The sequence below is a fragment of the Struthio camelus genome, chromosome 13, assembly GCF_040807025.1.
Source record: "Struthio camelus isolate bStrCam1 chromosome 13, bStrCam1.hap1, whole genome shotgun sequence".
NCBI classification, from domain to species: Eukaryota; Metazoa; Chordata; class Aves; order Struthioniformes; family Struthionidae; genus Struthio; species Struthio camelus.
The window spans coordinates 9,882,655-9,898,679 of NC_090954.1; the positions used below are offsets into that span (position 1 = coordinate 9,882,655).

The window sequence follows — 16,025 nt, forward strand, 5'->3', positions numbered from 1 at the left end:
CCTCCCTCCCCCGCATGCGCGCGCCCGCCGCCGCCATCCCGCCGGCGCGCGCCCCCGCCGCGCGCCCCGCGCCTGCGCGCGCGCGCGCGCGCGCCCCCCGCGCCCGCTCTTGGGGTTCGGCGGCGGCGGCCAATCAGCGCGCGCCCGCGCGAGCGCGCGCCAGCGCCCCCCCCCCGCTCCCCCCCCCTCCAGCCCCCCCCTCCTCCCGCGCGCGCCTCGTGCCCGGGGGTGGGGGAGGGGCGGGGGCCGCTCAGTGCTGCCGCCCCCCGGCGCGCCCGCTGCCAACGGCCGGCGCGCGGCCTGCCCCGGCGCGGCCCGGCTCCCCCACCTGCGGCCCCGGCCCGGCCCCGCCGCCCCCGCCTCCATCTTGGGCACCGGGCGGTCGCCGGCCTCGCCGCGATGGGCCGGGCCGGGCCAGGCGGGCCGAGCCTCACCTGCGGGCCCCGGCGCTCCGGCCGGCCGCCGCTGCCCCCCTCCCCGTGCCCGTCGCCGGGGCCGCCGGGCCTGCGAGCGGCCGCGAACAAAATGGAGGCGGCCGTGCCCTGAGCCCCGCCGGGGCAGCTGGTGGGCAGCGGGGAGCCCGCCCCTCCTCAGCCCAGGTGGGCCGGGGCGGCGGGGACCTGGGGGGGGGGGGCGCCGTCCGCGGCCCTCCCCCGCCGGGCTCCGCTTACCCGGTCACCCGCGGCCATTGTGCGCCGGGGCCGGCGCTGCGCCCCCGCGCCAGGCCGCGCACCCCCCCTCACGCCCCGCCGGCCTGCGCGGGGCCCGCCGGGGAGCGCCGCCTCGGCCCGCGGCCTGCCTGCGCTGTCCTCGCTTGGCTCCGCCGCTGCGGGCAGCGCAGCGCCGCGCCGCGTCCCCCCCCCTCCACCCCCCCCCCGCCGCCGCCGCCTGCCGCTGCCCCCCGCGCGGCGGGGCGGCCATTAGCGAGACCCCCCTCCCCCGCTCCGGCCGGGGCTCGGCCGCCGCCGCCGCTACCTCCAGATGGGGGCCGGGGTCTCCGCGACGAGGAGCGCGGCGCGGGGTCCGGGCTGCCGCGCCGCGCTGCCGCCGCCGCCGCACCGGCTCCGCAGGCACGCGGGGCGGGGGCGGCCGCGCCGGGGGCAGCGGCCGGGGCAGTAAATGGATGTGGCACCGGGGCGGTGCTGCCCGGGGCTGGCGGAGGGGGAGGGCACGGCTGGCGCCCCCCGGGGCGCCGCGCTGGGTGCAGCCGCGGGGCTCGGCCGGGCTCGCCCGCTCCCCCCCGCACGGCTCTGCCCTTTGTTTCCCCCCCGGCCCAGCTGTGCAGGAGCCGCTGGTGTGTTTGCGCCGCGTTTCCTTCCCCTGCAGGGCAGCGGCGCGGCCGCAGCCGCCGTGCCGAGCCGAGCCGAGCCGAGCCGGGCTGCGCGGCTCCGGGCTGCCGGGCGGCTCCGGGGCGCCGCCGGTGCAGCCTCTCCGCGCACTCAGGTGCGGCGGTGCGGGCACCCGGGCCTCGGACGCGGCCTGCCCGCAGCCAAAATAGCGTCTCGGAGCAGCTGCGGGTTGGCACGTCGACACAGTGGGCAGGATCCGGCCTGCAGGCCGGCGCCGCACCGCGTCGCTTCTCCTCCTGAGCGTGTTGCTCAGCTGGGCTGGTGGCTTTCTCCACACATCCCACTGCTCCAGCAGGTGCTGCGGGCTTGTGGGTTCCTCCACACCCTCCTCATCCCCTTTAGTCTGGCTCCGCCACGCTCCCCTGCCCTTGCTGCTAGGCGCCGCAGCCCTGCGGCTCTCGCAGGGCGTCCTGGCCCCTTCCTGCTCCATCTGATGGGGCAAATCGTTTGTCCCCAGCACCCACCCCAAAGGTGTCACACTGTCACCGTGTGAGGCCCCCCACCTGTTGGCCCCCCATCCCATTGGCGTGTGTCACCATTCGGTGAAACTGCCTTGTTTGGTTTCGTTTGTACCGCTCGCCTCCCCAGCACACCCACAGAGGGTGGAGTGACTTGGCAGGAAGCGCGGCAGTCGGAGGTTTCCCTTGTGAGTTGTTTATAACTAAGAGGTCCCCAGCCTGGGGTTTGGGCCTGGCTGGTGACCCAACCTGCCCATGGGTAGTCTCACCTGTGCCACCAGTGACAACGTGCTACAGCAACACGTGGGAGCTGGAAGTGCGCCGTGCGCGGTGCTGTGCAAATGGAGCGCAGCCAGTCCTCGCCCCAAGCACCTCGCGGGCCACCCAGTCCTCTCCCGCACCGGCAGCGACGGAGCAGCACCCCTGTTTGGCCCGAGGGCTGCCAAATGGCCCGGTTTGCACGGTTTCCCCAAACCACTCCATTTCCCAAAACAACTCCAGCCCATCGCCTCTCATGGTGATGCTGGCCTGCGTGCCCCGACTCGGCTGAGGCGATGGCTTGGGAGCCAACTTTCTCTTCCTCTTTGGAGTAACCTGCCACATTCATTTCCGTCACATGCCCAAAATAAAGCTAATGATTTTATTTATAAACACCCCAGGGGCATGCAGGGCTCAGCACAGAATGAGCGTGTGTGGAGGAGCTCTTTCCCCATGCCCATTCCCTGAGGCTTCAGTTGGACAAAAACCCACAGCAAATGAGAGCTGACATGGCGCTGCAAGGAGTTTTAAGACAGCCTTCCCAATATATGGGAGCGGCCTCCATGCCCCAAACCATCACCGATCTTTCCTCTTGCTCTCCTAATTTTCCTCCTCTTATGTTTGCTGAGCAGGGAGAGGCAAGGCTGCTCGCAGAGTACATCCCGGCCTCGGCCTGAGCCCCGGGAGGCCCCGGCCACGCGACAGAGCCTGTTCTCACCTAGGTGTCTGATCCACCCCGCTAAAGTCGGAGCCCGCCGCCGGCCTTTCCCGGCATCGCTCGCAGCCCCCGTGCAGGCTCACGGGGCGGCAGCGCCACGCTGGCAGCTCGCTGCCGGGTGCTCGTGGGACTGGGTGGGGTGTAACGTCCCCCCGGCAGCCCCAAGGCAGGTCCCTGCCCCGCTGCCCACGTGGCTCGTGGACCCAGGGCGTCGAGGGAGCCGTTGCTTCGAGCGGGCCCCTTTGTGCTGCTGCCCTCTGCAGCCGTTTCACTAGGGGTGTAACCAAGTGCAGAGCCAGGGCGGCCGCGGGCTCGGCGGGTTCGACGGGCAGGAGTCGACGCACGCGGCTGCCCGGCGCGGCCGCGGCAGGTCTGCGGCAGCCCCGCAGCTCGCCCTGCCCTCAGATGCACTTTGCTTCTGCTGTGTCACCTTTTCCTGCGCTGCATCCAGAGCCCGGCAGGAAGGGGAACTTCCCCAGCTCCTCTCTTCCGGCAGAGGAGCAGGCAAATGGCACCGCTCGCCTGCACGCTCCTGGCCCGGATGTGCGGCGCGGGGGGGGGCTGCAAGGGCAGCCGCTGCCGCCGGCCGCCCAGGCCTTTGTCTGCCAGCTCGGGGAGGGAGCAGGGCCACCTCCCTCGATGCCAGACTTAGTTTGCAAGCTCCCCGCTCCAGAGCCGGGGCTCATTTCACCCCCTTGCCGAGCTCTGCTTCCCAGCTCCTGCTCCGCAGGCGAGGCGCGGCGGGAGCCGGGGCGAGCTGCGCGCGCCTCCAGACGCTTAGGCCGCCGGCCGCGGAGGCCGCCGGTGCTGGTGCGGCGCTGCGGGCTCCCTCTGGAGGCCCCCGTCCCGCGGCACAGCGCAACCCAGTCCCCCCGCGCCTCCCGCCACGGCCGCTCTCCGCTGCCCGGCGGAGCGAGAGCAACGCGGAGGGAAGCGTCTCCGGCCACGGGGAAGTGTGCAGCCCGAAGCCGGGGGCTCTCGCTCACTCTTCTCGGGGGAAATGGCGGGGGGGGGGGCAGACACGGACAGGCGCTCACGGCACCCGCGGAGGAGCCGGCCCACGGGGCGCTCCGATTGCCGAGAGTTATCGCCCGCCAGGGGCCTGCGGGATCAGCGAGACGCGCAGGTCAGGCTCGACTAATTGCGGAGCAGCCTCCGGGGAGAAGGCGGCCCGGCCGCGGCTGTCCAATCCCCGGCAGACACTTGGAGAGCAGCCGCGGCCGGGCGGCCGCCAAGCAAGTGCGCCGAGCCCTGGGCAGGGGCTGGCGGGGGGCTGCGGCAGCGGGGCAGGAAGGCAGGGCGGGCTGCCGGGGCCCGGAGGGGAGCGCGGCCCCGGGAAGCCGTGGCGGCACAGCCCCGAGCCCAGGCCCTCGTGCCCAAAGGGCCAGGCAGAGCAGCTGGGAGCCAGGGCAGGAGGGCTGGCACGGGGCCGGCAAGCACAAGCGAAAGGGTTAAGGAGCTCTGGCAGGCCTGGGGGAGGGCTGGCCAGGCCGGGGGAGAGGAAGGAAGCAGAGGAGGAGAGGAGCATCCTGCCCGGAGGGCTTGCCGGGGGCCCCTTTCCCCTGGGAAGCAGCTCTCGAGGCCTGAGAGCAAGGCTTGAAACCGCTCTGGATGGAGCACAGCCCCTCTCCGTGCCCGGCAGCACCGCTGCACCATGCCCGCAGCCCGGGGCCGGGGCCAGCCCTGCTTTGCAGGCAGACGGAGCTGCCTGCTCCCTGTGCCGCAGCAGCCCCGGCCTCGCAAGCCCTACGGCACTGCGGCCTCCCTGCCTGCCGGCTTCCCCCCTCCTGCGGGGGGGGGGGGAAATTGCTGCAACCCCTGGCAGGAGGCAGCCCTGGAGGTGGGCAGGCTGCGAGCAGCCCCAGCACACACCAATGCATGGGGAGACAGGACCCCAGAGCTGGCACGCTGGGCACCAGCAGGGCACGGCTGGCACAGGACCCCTGTAGCTGGTGCACTGGGCACCAACAGGGCACAGGTAGATGGGACCCCAAAGCTGGCATGCTGGGCACTGGCAGGGCACAGGTGGGCAGGACCCCTGAACCAGTGCGCTGGGCACCAGCAGGGCACAGGGAGGACAGGACACCTGGAGCTGGCATGCTGGACACTAGCAGGGCATGGGCAGATGGGACACCAAAGCTGGACACTGGGCACCAGCAGGGCACAGGAGGACAGGACCTCTGAAGCCAGCGCACTGGACACTGGCAGGGCTCGGTGGGATGGGACCCCCGGAGCTGCCCTCTCCGGGAGAAGGGGACTGGCACAGGGAGCTGGTCTCCCTGCCCAGCACCTTGGCTGGGTGCCAGAGGCCTGGGCTCGACACTCTCCTCTGTCCCCAGGTTTCCCTTCTGGGTGCTCTACCCCCCAGTTCAGATAGTGCAGCTCTTCACTGCAACCCCAGGCACCGAGGGGCCGGCTGCTTCCAGGCAAGTTTGGAGGACAGCCCGTGGGGGATGCTCTGGGCAGTAGGTTCATCCTGAATGCTGGAGACTCACCTGCTCCCTCCAGCCCCCAGGGAGAGAGGCGCTCCCATCCCCCTGCTCCCGGAGGAGATGCTTGTCCACCCCCACGGCCATTACACCAGGCGCCAGCCTGCCTGGCATCCCTTCCGGTCCCGGAGAGCCGTGCCCCTGCCCCAGCGTCCCGCCACGCTGCGCCGCGGTGCAGCCAGGCTCGCGGCACTCGGGGGCCCCTGCAGCCATCTCCCCCCTTCCCAGCCTGGGGACGCCTAGGGCATCTCCGCGCGGCACAGCGCAGCTGAGCCCTCTCCGTGCCCAGCCAGGCCTTGCTCCAGCCGTTCGAGACACAGCCGGGTTCGCCTGGCTCCCGTGCCCATATTGGGAGCCTTCCTGTGCCAGTAGGGCCAGGGCCCGCTCTGGGGCACGACGTGGCTCTGCAGCCTGACCCCACCGCCTGCCCCGCGTGCCGGGGGCCTGGGCCGAGCGGAGCGGGAGAGCCACCCGTCCCGTCCCATTTCTGCACCGCTCCGCGCAGAGCTGCTCCCGCTCGCCAGGAGATGGGGCTCACAGCCCAGCTTCCCCTGGCCGCCCTGCACGGCGCTGGGGATGACGGGCGAGCGCAGAGAGCCGCAGGGCCGTGGCAGGGCCGAGGGGACCTGCAGCCCTGCGGCCCTCCCTTGCTGGGACCCCCGGCTCAGGCTGCCCCGCTGGAGCGCAGAGCACCGGGGCAGGGGCAACTCTGCCCCACGCAGGGAGAGTGCTGGGAGGGCTGTGCACGTGTGTGTGCGTGGAGGGGTGTGTGTGGGGGCATGGGGGCGTGCATGGGGGCTGTGTGCGTGGAGACACGTCTGTGCATGTGTGTGCATGGGGATGCGTGGGGGTGTGTGCATGGATGCGTGCGTGTGCACGAGGGCGCATGGGGATGTGTGCGTGTGAGTGCACGGCTGCGTGATGGAGCGTACACCCGTGTGCCCAGGTGAGTGGGGCGTGTCTATGGGGGTGTGCGTACAGGTATACGCGTGCACAGAAGGGGTGTGCATGCGGGGTGTATGTGTGCGCAGGGCCGTGTATGTGTGTGTGTGGGTGCATGTGTGGGGGATGTAAATGCATGTGCATCACTGGGGTGTGCACGAATAGGGATGTGTGTGCACACATGGCGATGCGTTTAGGGGTGTGTGGGGGTGTATGCACCGCATGGAGTATGTAGAAGCTTGCATGATGGATGTGCAAGGGGGGTATATGCTGATATGTGTGTGTATGTGTGTGTGTGTCCATCTCCATGAGGTGTTCGTGAGCACGAGGGGGTGTGCACAGACTGTGCACTGGGGAGCTGTGTGCACAAGGGGGTGTGCTGGGTGGGAGCTGTGAGTGCTTGGGGGGTGTATAGGGGTTGTGCGTGAGTGTGGGGGTGTGTGCGCACATGTCCAGGGACTGCTTGTGTTCAGATCGCTCCAGGGGAGAGGACAGACCCCTTCCTCCCCGCGCCCAGGAAGGAGTGCAGGCTGCTCTCGCGCCCGGCTCCCCATGGCCCCATTTCACTGTCCTCTGCCCCGTGGAGCCCTTCCTTCCCCCCAGTTTGGGCACCGGGCACCAGCAGCGTGCGTGGGGCACGGGACGTCGGGCACAGGACGTGGGACTTGGGGCATGGGACAGAGGCTGCAGGACGTGGGACACGAGACATGGGGCGCGGGATGCGAGCCACGGGCCATGGGGTCTGGGCCCAGCAGGAGCGGGCAGAGGGGCAGCGCCAGGCAGGGGGGAGGCGGGAGCCTGACGCCTCCCTGCCGGCAGCCCCAGCCCCAGCCCCGGGCCAGAGGCTTTCTGCATCTCACAAAAGCCAGATCCTCCTCCGAGATAAAATCCCATCGCCTTTGTTTCGGGGAGAAAAGCCAACGGGAAATGCTGGCCCTACAACAGAGAGTCGTTAAGCGAAAGGCGTCTCCCGAGCAAGGGGCAGCCGGGAGCCGCATCCCCAAAGCCGGAATGAGGCAGCGGCCCCCATCTTGCAGCCAGCGTCTCCCGGCTCCCGGCCGCCAGGAGGCCCGGCCCGGTGCTCGCAGCCTGCCGCAGGGCCTCGCCGCCCCGACAGCCCGCGGCGGCCCAGCAAGCGGGCTAAGCGGGTGCCGCTCAGGGGGGACCCAGGCGTCCGGGGCCGCGGGCCGGGCGAGCGGCTGGGGGAGGGCCTGTGGGAACGCGGCGTCAGGAAACCAGCGGGATTTACTGGGCTACGCGCTAAATCCCCCTCACAAAAGGGGCCTGTTCGTGGGGACAGGATGCCGGTGGCTCAGCCACACTTGTTTGGCCAGCAGAGCCTGGCGGATTAAGGACAATTGGTTCAGCCCTGACAGAAAATACCAGGAATGTTAAACAATAAAACGGCCTCCAGTTGTTCCGGGGCTGCGGGCGGCCTCCCCTGCCCGCGCGCGGCCCGAGCTGCCCCGGCCCGGCTGGTCCCGTTGGGGCACGGGGCAGAGCCGGCTGCGGGCGCTGCTGCGGCACGTGCCACCGCTCCGGCCCGCCGCGGCGGTGCCCCGCGGCCTGGCACCGGCGGGGCCTGCTGGCGTGCGCCACGCTGGTGCCGTGCCGTCCCCCGGGCACCCGGCAGCCCCGGTGTGCTGCAAGGGGGGCGGCAGGTCCCCGCTCCCAACCTCCCCTTGTGTCCCTCCACCTGGCGTTAAGGATCGATGAACCCACCTCTTCCCCAACCTTTGCAATTGGCTGCGGCTCCGTTTTCCAGGGAAGCCGTGAGAGCAGGAACGCTGAGAAAGCGAGCGGGACAGAGCGGTGCAAGCCATGCCGCCGGGGAGCGGGTGCTGCCTCCCAGCCCGGGGCCCCCGGCGCAGCAACCTGGCATGGAGGCACCGCCGGGTGAGGGCGTGGGCAGGGTGCCGACGCCACGGCTCAAGCCGGGCACCGGCTCGCATTGAGCACCCAGGGCCGGCTCCCCGGCGGCCCCCGCGGGCTGCCTGGGCAGTTTGCCCTCCGGCGTGTGAATGCCCCATTCAGGGCTGTGGTAAATGCATTGGTTCTGGCACATTAGCAGACAGCTGGGATCCTTCGCCGGGGCACGGAGGCTGCTGGGACACGGCAGGTTTCACACCTGCTGGTGGTCCGTCTGCCTCCGCTGGCCCCGTGGGAGCAGAGCAGGCTCTGCTGTGGGCGAGAGGGCCCCTCTGCAAGCAGGGCTGGGGGGACGGAGGCTGCAAGGGACCGGTATCCCTCCGGGAGCCCTGCTGAGGCTGCGCGAGCAGGGGGCACTGCGGGCAGCGAGGGGCGCATGGAGAGGAGGGTGCCTGGGACGGCTCCACGTGCTGCTGGGCTCCCGGCGGGTGCAGCATCCGGCAGGCTCGGCACCCGGGGCGCTGCTGCAGCGGGGCCGGCCTGGGGCTTGCACGTGCAGGGCTCTCCAGGGACGGCAGGCGAGCTTGCCAAGGTGGCTGAGCCGAACTTCGGCACGGGAGCCGGCCTCAAGCCCACGTCCCTTGAGAGCCAGGGCCCAGGCCCGGCCCCGGTGGCCTTGCAGCAGAGCCATCCAGAGCCAGAGGCACCAGTTGCAGCCACCCTGGACCCATCCGGCACCAGGTCGGTCCTGCCCTCGCTGCTCCTCCTGGGCAGGTTTGCAGCACGCTGTGCCCAGGGCTGCTCTGGCGAGACCTCGCTTCGGGGCCGGGTGGGGGCCTGCCCCCTCCCTCCGCGGGAGCTCCGAATGCAGCTGGGAGCCGGAGAAGGAAACAGGATCCTGGGGCTAACGGCCCGGCAAAGCCCAGCCCTTGCTGGAGCGGAGGAGACGAGGTGAAACCCTAGACCCAGCGAGCAGCCTGGCAGGAGGGGGCGAGACAGCTGCAGCCCCTGCCTGCCCACGCTCCCCGCGGAGCCGGCTGCGGAGCGGGGCTGGGTGCCGTGGGGCAATAGAGGAGGGGGGGAGCAGGAGCGGGGCGGCACGCTCCCCAAACCACACTCCCAGGAGCACAGGGGTGCTGGGGTTACAGGAAGGCAGTGCCGAGCCCATAACTCACTTTTATCTGGTGTCCAGGGGCCGGCCCAGGTGGGGAGGGGGCAGGGGGTCCCCCGCGTGCGGGGCCTGGCCCGGGAGCGCTTTCCCAGCCTGGGAGCCAGCAGCAGTTGGGGGATCAGTTTCAGGGCGATGCTGGTAGCGGAGTTCACGGTGGCTTAGTGCAGCAGCGGCTAATGGGGAACAGATGCCCCAGCGCTTTGTGCAGGAGCGGGCCTGGAGGCACCAGCGTGGGGACACTGCTTCCTGCACCTGTGGCGCTGCCTCCGGGCCCCTGGGAGCGCACGCAGCCCCTGCGCTGGCTGGGCTGCAGCGAGGAGGCAGCCCGCGATCTGCCTTCCCGGCTTGGCTGGACCCTGCTCACCCTTGCCTGCTCCTTCGCCCACCAGGAGCAGCCCAGAAACTGCACCAGGGTCTATTCCAAAAAATAATTTATCAGGTCGATATTTCATGTACATAAATATTCATCTCTATGGCTATGTACAGAGGCAGGCGGGAGCCAGGCAGGCAGCAGGGCTCCCGCCAAGAGACGCTTCCATCGAAACGTCCGGTCAAAGCAACGCCAGACAAAGCCCGGGTGATGCTGCGGGGGCCCCGGGGCAGTGCCTGTCCCAGAGAGGCACTGGTTCATGCTGCCCTGCGACGCCAGGCCCAGTTTTGCAGGTCTCAGCCAGGACTGAAGGCGTTGTGCAGAGACAGAGGCCGGGCAGGGAAGAGCCCAGACCCCCCAGGCCCTGGGGAGAGGGAGCCCCTGCCCATGCACCACAGGGAACAGCCCTGCACCCGCTTCACGCCCAGATCCGCTGCCCCCGAGAGCGGCGGCACCCTCGGCATCTCCCGTCCCTGCCCACCCTTATGTCCTCACGCTGGGGTAGGTGAAGAGGCAGGGAGCGAGCGGCAGCGGGTCATGGGTGAAGACAGAGTCATCCGAAGAGCAGGTGCTGGTGGTGTCCTCGCAGGAGGGCGAGTACTGCTCGAAGGGCATGGAGAGGTCCAGGTACTGCAGGAGAGAGATGGGGCTGTCAGCACCCGGCGCCGCCTGCCCCGCTGCCCATGCGCAGCGTTCCCCTCTGCAACTCACCTCCTCGGAGACGGCCGCCAGGATCTTGTCCAGCCCCTCCACCAGCTGCTTGAAGGTGGGGCGCTGGGAGGGCACGGCGTGCCAGCACTCCCTCATCAGCATGTACCTGGGGAGCGAGGGCGCGTTAGCAGGGCCACGCCGCGGCCCCGGCCCCTGCCCACCTCACCTGGCCGCTACTCACAGCTCGTGGGTGCAGTTGGACGGCCGGTCCATGCGGTGCCCCTCCTTCAGCAGCTTGAAGAGCTCTTCTACGGGGATGCCGGGGTAGGGTGAGCCCCCCAGGGTGAAGATCTCCCACATCAGGATCCCGAAGGACCACCTGGGATCACAGGCAGGGAGGGGGAGGTCAGCCACGTCCTCGGCCCCTTCCTGCGCAGCTAGGGCCCTCGCTGCCCCCCCGACACCCTGCAGCACCGAGGGAGGAAGGGACGGGAGAGGGTGGCAGGTCCACACACCCGCAGAGCCAGGCATCACCGCTGGGAGAGATGTGCCCTGCCGTTGCTATTCCTGTGGGGTGCCACCTGCCTTTTTATGGGGGCTCTCCAGTGCGGGCACAGCCTCATGGAGCTACCTTGCCCCACACCCTATAGCAGCCCTCAGTCCCCAGGACTCACACATCACTCTGGTGCGTGTAGACGCGGTCAAACAGGGCCTCCGGCGCCATCCACTTCACTGGCAGGCGGCCCTGCAAGAACCAACCTTTTGCTTAGCCGTGGCTACGGGCCCCCGTCCCTGTCCCTTCCCCTCTCCCAGTCCCCCACCACACTCACGTTGCTGGTTTTCTTGTAGTAGTCGATGTCGTGGACATCTCTGGCCAAGCCGAAGTCAGCGATTTTCATCACGTTCTCCGCTGTGACGAGCACGTTGCGGGCAGCCAAGTCACGGTGGATGCACTGCCGGGAAGGGACCGTCACCCACAGGAGATGTGAGACAGCACCTCTGGTTCAGCGTGTCCCCTCTGCACACCCTGACCCACCACACACCTCCCATTTCCCATGGCCCCACCAGTCCCCTCCAGGCTCCCACATCAGGGTCACCCCCATTCGGGGCTGGCTGCAGTGACAGGCGCATCTGGGGAAGAGAACCAGGAGGTGGGACAGGTCTTTCATCCTGTGCAGATATTTCTCGGGGGAGCTCCGAGATGCTGCCCTGAGCTTTGCTGGATGTGGCTGGGAGCTTCTGGACAGCCTGAAGGAGGTGGCTGGGTTCCTCCCAGAGAACAGAGAGGGGACAGTGAATTCACCAGGGACATGAAACACACAGCTCCTCCATCAGCACTGTGCCCTCCCCAAGGTTTTTGCAGGCACAGGCACCCCAATGGGCTGTGCCAGCCGTACCCGTTTGGACTCCAGGTACTCCATGCCACGGGCCACCTGGTAGACGCAGGAGACCAGGTCCTTGAAGGAGAGCTGCTCCTCAGGCATCGCAGTGATGTCGAAAGTATAGTCAGGTGTCGGGGGCCGCCGGGCCCGGAGGTACTCGCGCAGGTTGCCCTTGGCAGCAAACTCCACAATCACGTACAGCGGCCCTGGAAAGGGTGTCCACACTGCTCAGCCCCAGCCGTCCAGGCCCCCTCCCGCCCGTCCCTGCCCACCCAGCAGCCCACCTACCCTGGGCCCCCCAAAGTCCCCCTGCTCTGCTCACAACCTGCCCCCTTTCATCCCTGTGCCTGCCCTCCCCATTCCCCCAAGCCCTGCCTGCAGAGCCCCCTCCTCACCATCCTGCGTGCAGACTCCCAGGAGGTTGATGATGTTTTTGTGCTTATCCATGAGCTTCATCATCTCCATCTCAGATATGAGGTCTGCCAGGTCCTTGTCGGTGGCGTTGTCTGGGAAAGAAGGGTGGCATCACTGTGCTAGCTGGGGTGGCCCCGCAGCCTGGCCCCGCAGCCTGGCACCGCCACAACCTCTGCCTGGGATGCCACAAGGAAATGCGTACCTTTGAGCATCTTGACAGCCACAGTGACCGCTCGGTCCGGCCGGTCTCTGTCGATGCCGTATGCCTCTGCCCGCACCACCTGGCCAAAGCAGCCTTCTCCCAGGGGCTTGCCCAGCACCAGCCTAGCAGGGCGAGATGGATGTATGAGCACGCGCACAGAGAGCCCTGCTGCCCACCCCACGGCACAGCCCGACACCGTGGGGCAGAGCCGGCGCGGCTGCCCCTCTCTGGCCTGGGCTGGGGCGAGTGCAGAGTCCCAGCACTGGCACCAGCTGCGGCTGTCGCAGTTCGTTATGCAGAGCCTTGGGGTACAGCGGTGCTGGCTCTCGGTCCCTGGTGACAGGGAGCCCTGACGCACAGGTCTGTGGTACAGTCTGACAGGGAGCCAGCCAGCCAGGAGACCTCCCTATCCAGCGCCCGCAAGCTGCTGGTCTCAGGGCTGGCTGCAGACAGCAGCCCGCAAACACAGGCCTCCCTCTCCCCTGTGCTGTGCAGCACCGTACTTGTCTCGAGGGAACTCCCACTTGGAGTCCAGGGGCAGGTCCAGCTCCATGACCCCAGCCAGCATCGGGGCACAGCTGGAGGAGAGACGAGTGACGCGCATCAGGGATGTGCTGGACTTCCCGGAGGAGCTGGAGTCCAGGGAGAACTGCAGAGAGAGTGCAGGAGACCTCAGCCATCCGTCCCTGTGCTCTGGGGCCAAACAGAGCCAGGGCTCCCAGCTTGAGGACAGCAGGGACACGCAGGGATCCAGCAGTGCCGCGGAAGACACCCTCACTCAGAGCAATGGGGCGAGGGAGATCGCAGGGGCTGAGGGCAGTGGGGAAGGCTGGCAGCACAGTAAGGTGGGACGGGTGCAGGTGGCACTAGCAGAGCCGGCCCCCCACATTCCCAGGGCTCCCGCTTGGCACATACCTGCCGGATGAGCGGGAATTTGGAGAGCTTGTGGACAGCAATGGGCTCCAGGGGTTGCTTGCTTGGCTGGGTCTGCATCCGGCACAGCACCACAATGATGACAGCCATGGCCACAGCCAGCGAGCCTGACGTGTAGATGATGATGTCCGTGTACTTGGCCTCAGGGGCCTCAGCTTCCCGCTCCAGGTCCTCTTCTAGAGGGAGCAAAGGAGTCATCCTGAGCCATGGTCCCCGCACACCCAGGCCCCTGCTTCCCGACATGCCCCCCGCTCCCGCACCAGCCTCGTGCTGCTGTCTCGGGAGCCCCTGCCCTCACCTGGGAGCACGGTGAGCCAGGCTGACTGGTAGGAGAGGCCAATGGAGTTCCCCGCCAGGCAGGTGTACTCGCCGGCATCCTCCATGGAGACGTTGCGCAGGTACAACACCTCCACCTCTGAGCTGTTGATGTCCGCAGTCTGCCAGGGAGGGGGACAGAGCGTGAGCACCCTTCCTCGAAGGCAGGCTCTGTGCAACCCCCTCGTCACCACTTCGGTGGGGGCATCTGGGGTCCCAGGCACTTCCAGCCCCGGGTCTGCAAGGTGGCTCAGCCCTGATCTCCCAGGGCTGGGCATTACCTTGAGCACTTGCACGTAGGGGACACCATCAGGACCGTAGCTGCTGCCGTTCACCTCGATGTGCTTCAGCCACTGGATGTGAGGCTGGGCATCGCTGTAGACCTTGCAGAAGAACTCCACGTCGCTGCCCACCAGGGCCGTGGTGTTGGCAGGCAGCCCGGCCTGCAAGATAGGCCTGTGCGGGGACCTCTCTGCACAGAAGAAAGCACACGACGCTTGGGGCAGGGGCTTGTTGCTGCCTCCCTCGCTGTCCTCTGTGAGCCCTCGAGCCATGGCAAGCCCTTCCCAGGACCTGGCAGTGAACCAGTGCAGCCCCAAGCCTGGTCTCCCATCCCCATGTCCCTTGGGTGCTCAGGACTCTCCAGGGACACATGGGCTGCTCAAGCAGCGAGGACATGAACAGACTCCTCTGCCACCTTCCCCATGGGCCTGTGCCCCTCCCAGAGCCCTGCATGAGCAGAGACCCAGCACCAGCATGCTTGGAAGAGCGCTCACCCAGTACGTCCAGGAGGTAGCTGTAGCGGATGCTGCCAAACCTGTTCTCCACCAGGCAGGTGTAGTTGCCGCGGTCGGAGGGCACCACGCTCTCCATGACCAGGCTCCAGTGCTGGTGCCGAAGCTGCAGAGAGAGAGTGGACACAGTGAAGGGCGATGGCAGGGGTCAGGGGAACGAAGCTGCTGCTGAGCCGGGCCCCAGGATGGGCTGACACCGCAGGGGGAACCCACGCCCTTACCCGGATGCCTCCGATGCGGTGCTCGCCCCGAAACTCACGCCCGTTCTTAAACCAGCGGATGCTGGGGCTGGGGCTGCCCGAGGCTGGGCAGCGAAACTTGACTGTGTTCCCTGCGGGCACCGCGTACAGCTTCTTGTCCATCCGGTGCGGATGCGTCCAGTAGGGTGCTGGGGAGACACGTGGTGAATGCACAGCAGGACAGGGCACACGTCCCAGCTCAGGGGCCAAGGGGCAGCCTGGAGCCTGGCTGAGCTGCTCCCAGCCCCTCGTGCTGTGAGCAGGGGGCACCGAAGCCCAAAGCAAGGCCCTGCCTTGCAGAACCCTTCTCTGGGGCAGGCCGGACCCTGGATATGGCCCGAGCTGCTCGCTACCCAGGGCAGCACTCACCTCTGTGCACGTAGACGGGCTCCTCATTCCGGTCTCTGCGGGGACCATCCCCATCACTGTCTTCATCGTCATCACCAGATGCCAGCGAGTCTGCAAAGGAGGAGGGGTTGAGAGGGACATCTCCGTCTGGGATGTGGGGTGCCCTCCTCCCCATGGCTGCCCCAGGCAGCGGGCTGGGCGCTGCCTGGGCTCTTACCCACAACCGAGATGGTGAAGTTGCGCAGAATCTCCCCAGTCGCCCGTGCCCGGCACACATAGAGCCCCGAGTCCTCGTAGGCGACCTCCGTGATCTCCAATAGGCTCTGCTGGAGATGGATGCGACCCCCTGGGACAAGAGGCCTGGACTCCTTGTACCAGACCACACTGGCACTGCTGTGGTTGGCATCACAGTACAGCTTCAACACATTGCCAGGATCCAGCAGGAGATGTTCCTCTTCTGACTCCAGCAACGGGCTCTCGAACATCTCTGCCAGCCCAGGAGAAACGCGCTGAGCACCAGGTCCGAAGCTCACTCCTCCTCACATGCCCCTGCAGGCAGGGCCCCTGGCGCACACCCACCCCGGTGCGGAGAGCACACGGCGCCGCAGGGCCCGGCACCCGGCTCCACCACCCCATCCAGGCTGCGGCCACGGGTGAGGGCTGGACTCTGCCCTCAGGTGCGGGACGAGGCTTTCCCGGCTGCCTGCTTGGCACTGGCATGTCCCTGTCCAAGGCCACGCATGTCACAGCCCTTCTAGAGGGGCCGCTCCCTGCCCCGGGGGTGCCTGAGCCCGTTCTGCCCCACGGAGGACGGGCGTCCCTCGGCACCAACCGAGTGCAGGGGCTCCCCAGCTCCTCCGCACCCCTGGCCTCGCCGCAGGCAGGAGCGGGGGCACTTGGTGTCAAACCCTCCCAGCTCCCCCAGGTCTGCCGCTCCGCGGCAGCCCTTCCTGCCGGGCCCGGCCCACTTGGCCGTTCGGGATCTGCAATCGCGCTGTCCCGCGTCCCCTCTGCTGGGGCCGGGCTCTCCATGCCCTGCACCGTCTCCTCCCGTGCGCTGGGGCTGCTGCTCCCCACGGCCAGGTGCAGCCTGCGCTCGTGCCCCTGCCTGTCCCTTTCGGTG

General features: G+C 68.5%; 1 protein-coding gene across 7 annotated transcripts in view; it reads right to left on the reverse strand.

Annotated features, from left to right (window-relative positions):
- Nucleotides 1-9,670: 9,670 nt before the first annotated feature.
- The window catches only part of FGFR4 (fibroblast growth factor receptor 4), a 28,108-nt gene continuing 21,753 nt past the window's right edge, over nt 9,671-16,025 (reverse strand). For all 7 annotated transcript variants that reach the window (XM_068959161.1, XM_068959157.1, XM_068959159.1 and 4 more), the window contains 16 exons: nt 15,120-15,389; nt 14,924-15,013; nt 14,537-14,703; nt 14,298-14,421; nt 13,803-13,993; nt 13,505-13,643; nt 13,189-13,382; nt 12,777-12,922; nt 12,274-12,395; nt 12,053-12,163; nt 11,673-11,863; nt 11,106-11,228; nt 10,950-11,020; nt 10,517-10,654; nt 10,336-10,441; nt 9,671-10,254 (listed from right to left, as the gene is read on the reverse strand). In XM_068959161.1, coding sequence (XP_068815262.1) covers nt 10,108-10,254; nt 10,336-10,441; nt 10,517-10,654; nt 10,950-11,020; nt 11,106-11,228; nt 11,673-11,863; nt 12,053-12,163; nt 12,274-12,395; nt 12,777-12,922; nt 13,189-13,382; nt 13,505-13,643; nt 13,803-13,993; nt 14,298-14,421; nt 14,537-14,703; nt 14,924-15,013; nt 15,120-15,389 — 2,330 coding nt within the window. In that variant the 3' untranslated portion in view covers nt 9,671-10,107. The remainder of the gene's footprint in view (nt 10,255-10,335; nt 10,442-10,516; nt 10,655-10,949; nt 11,021-11,105; nt 11,229-11,672; nt 11,864-12,052; nt 12,164-12,273; nt 12,396-12,776; nt 12,923-13,188; nt 13,383-13,504; nt 13,644-13,802; nt 13,994-14,297; nt 14,422-14,536; nt 14,704-14,923; nt 15,014-15,119; nt 15,390-16,025) is intronic.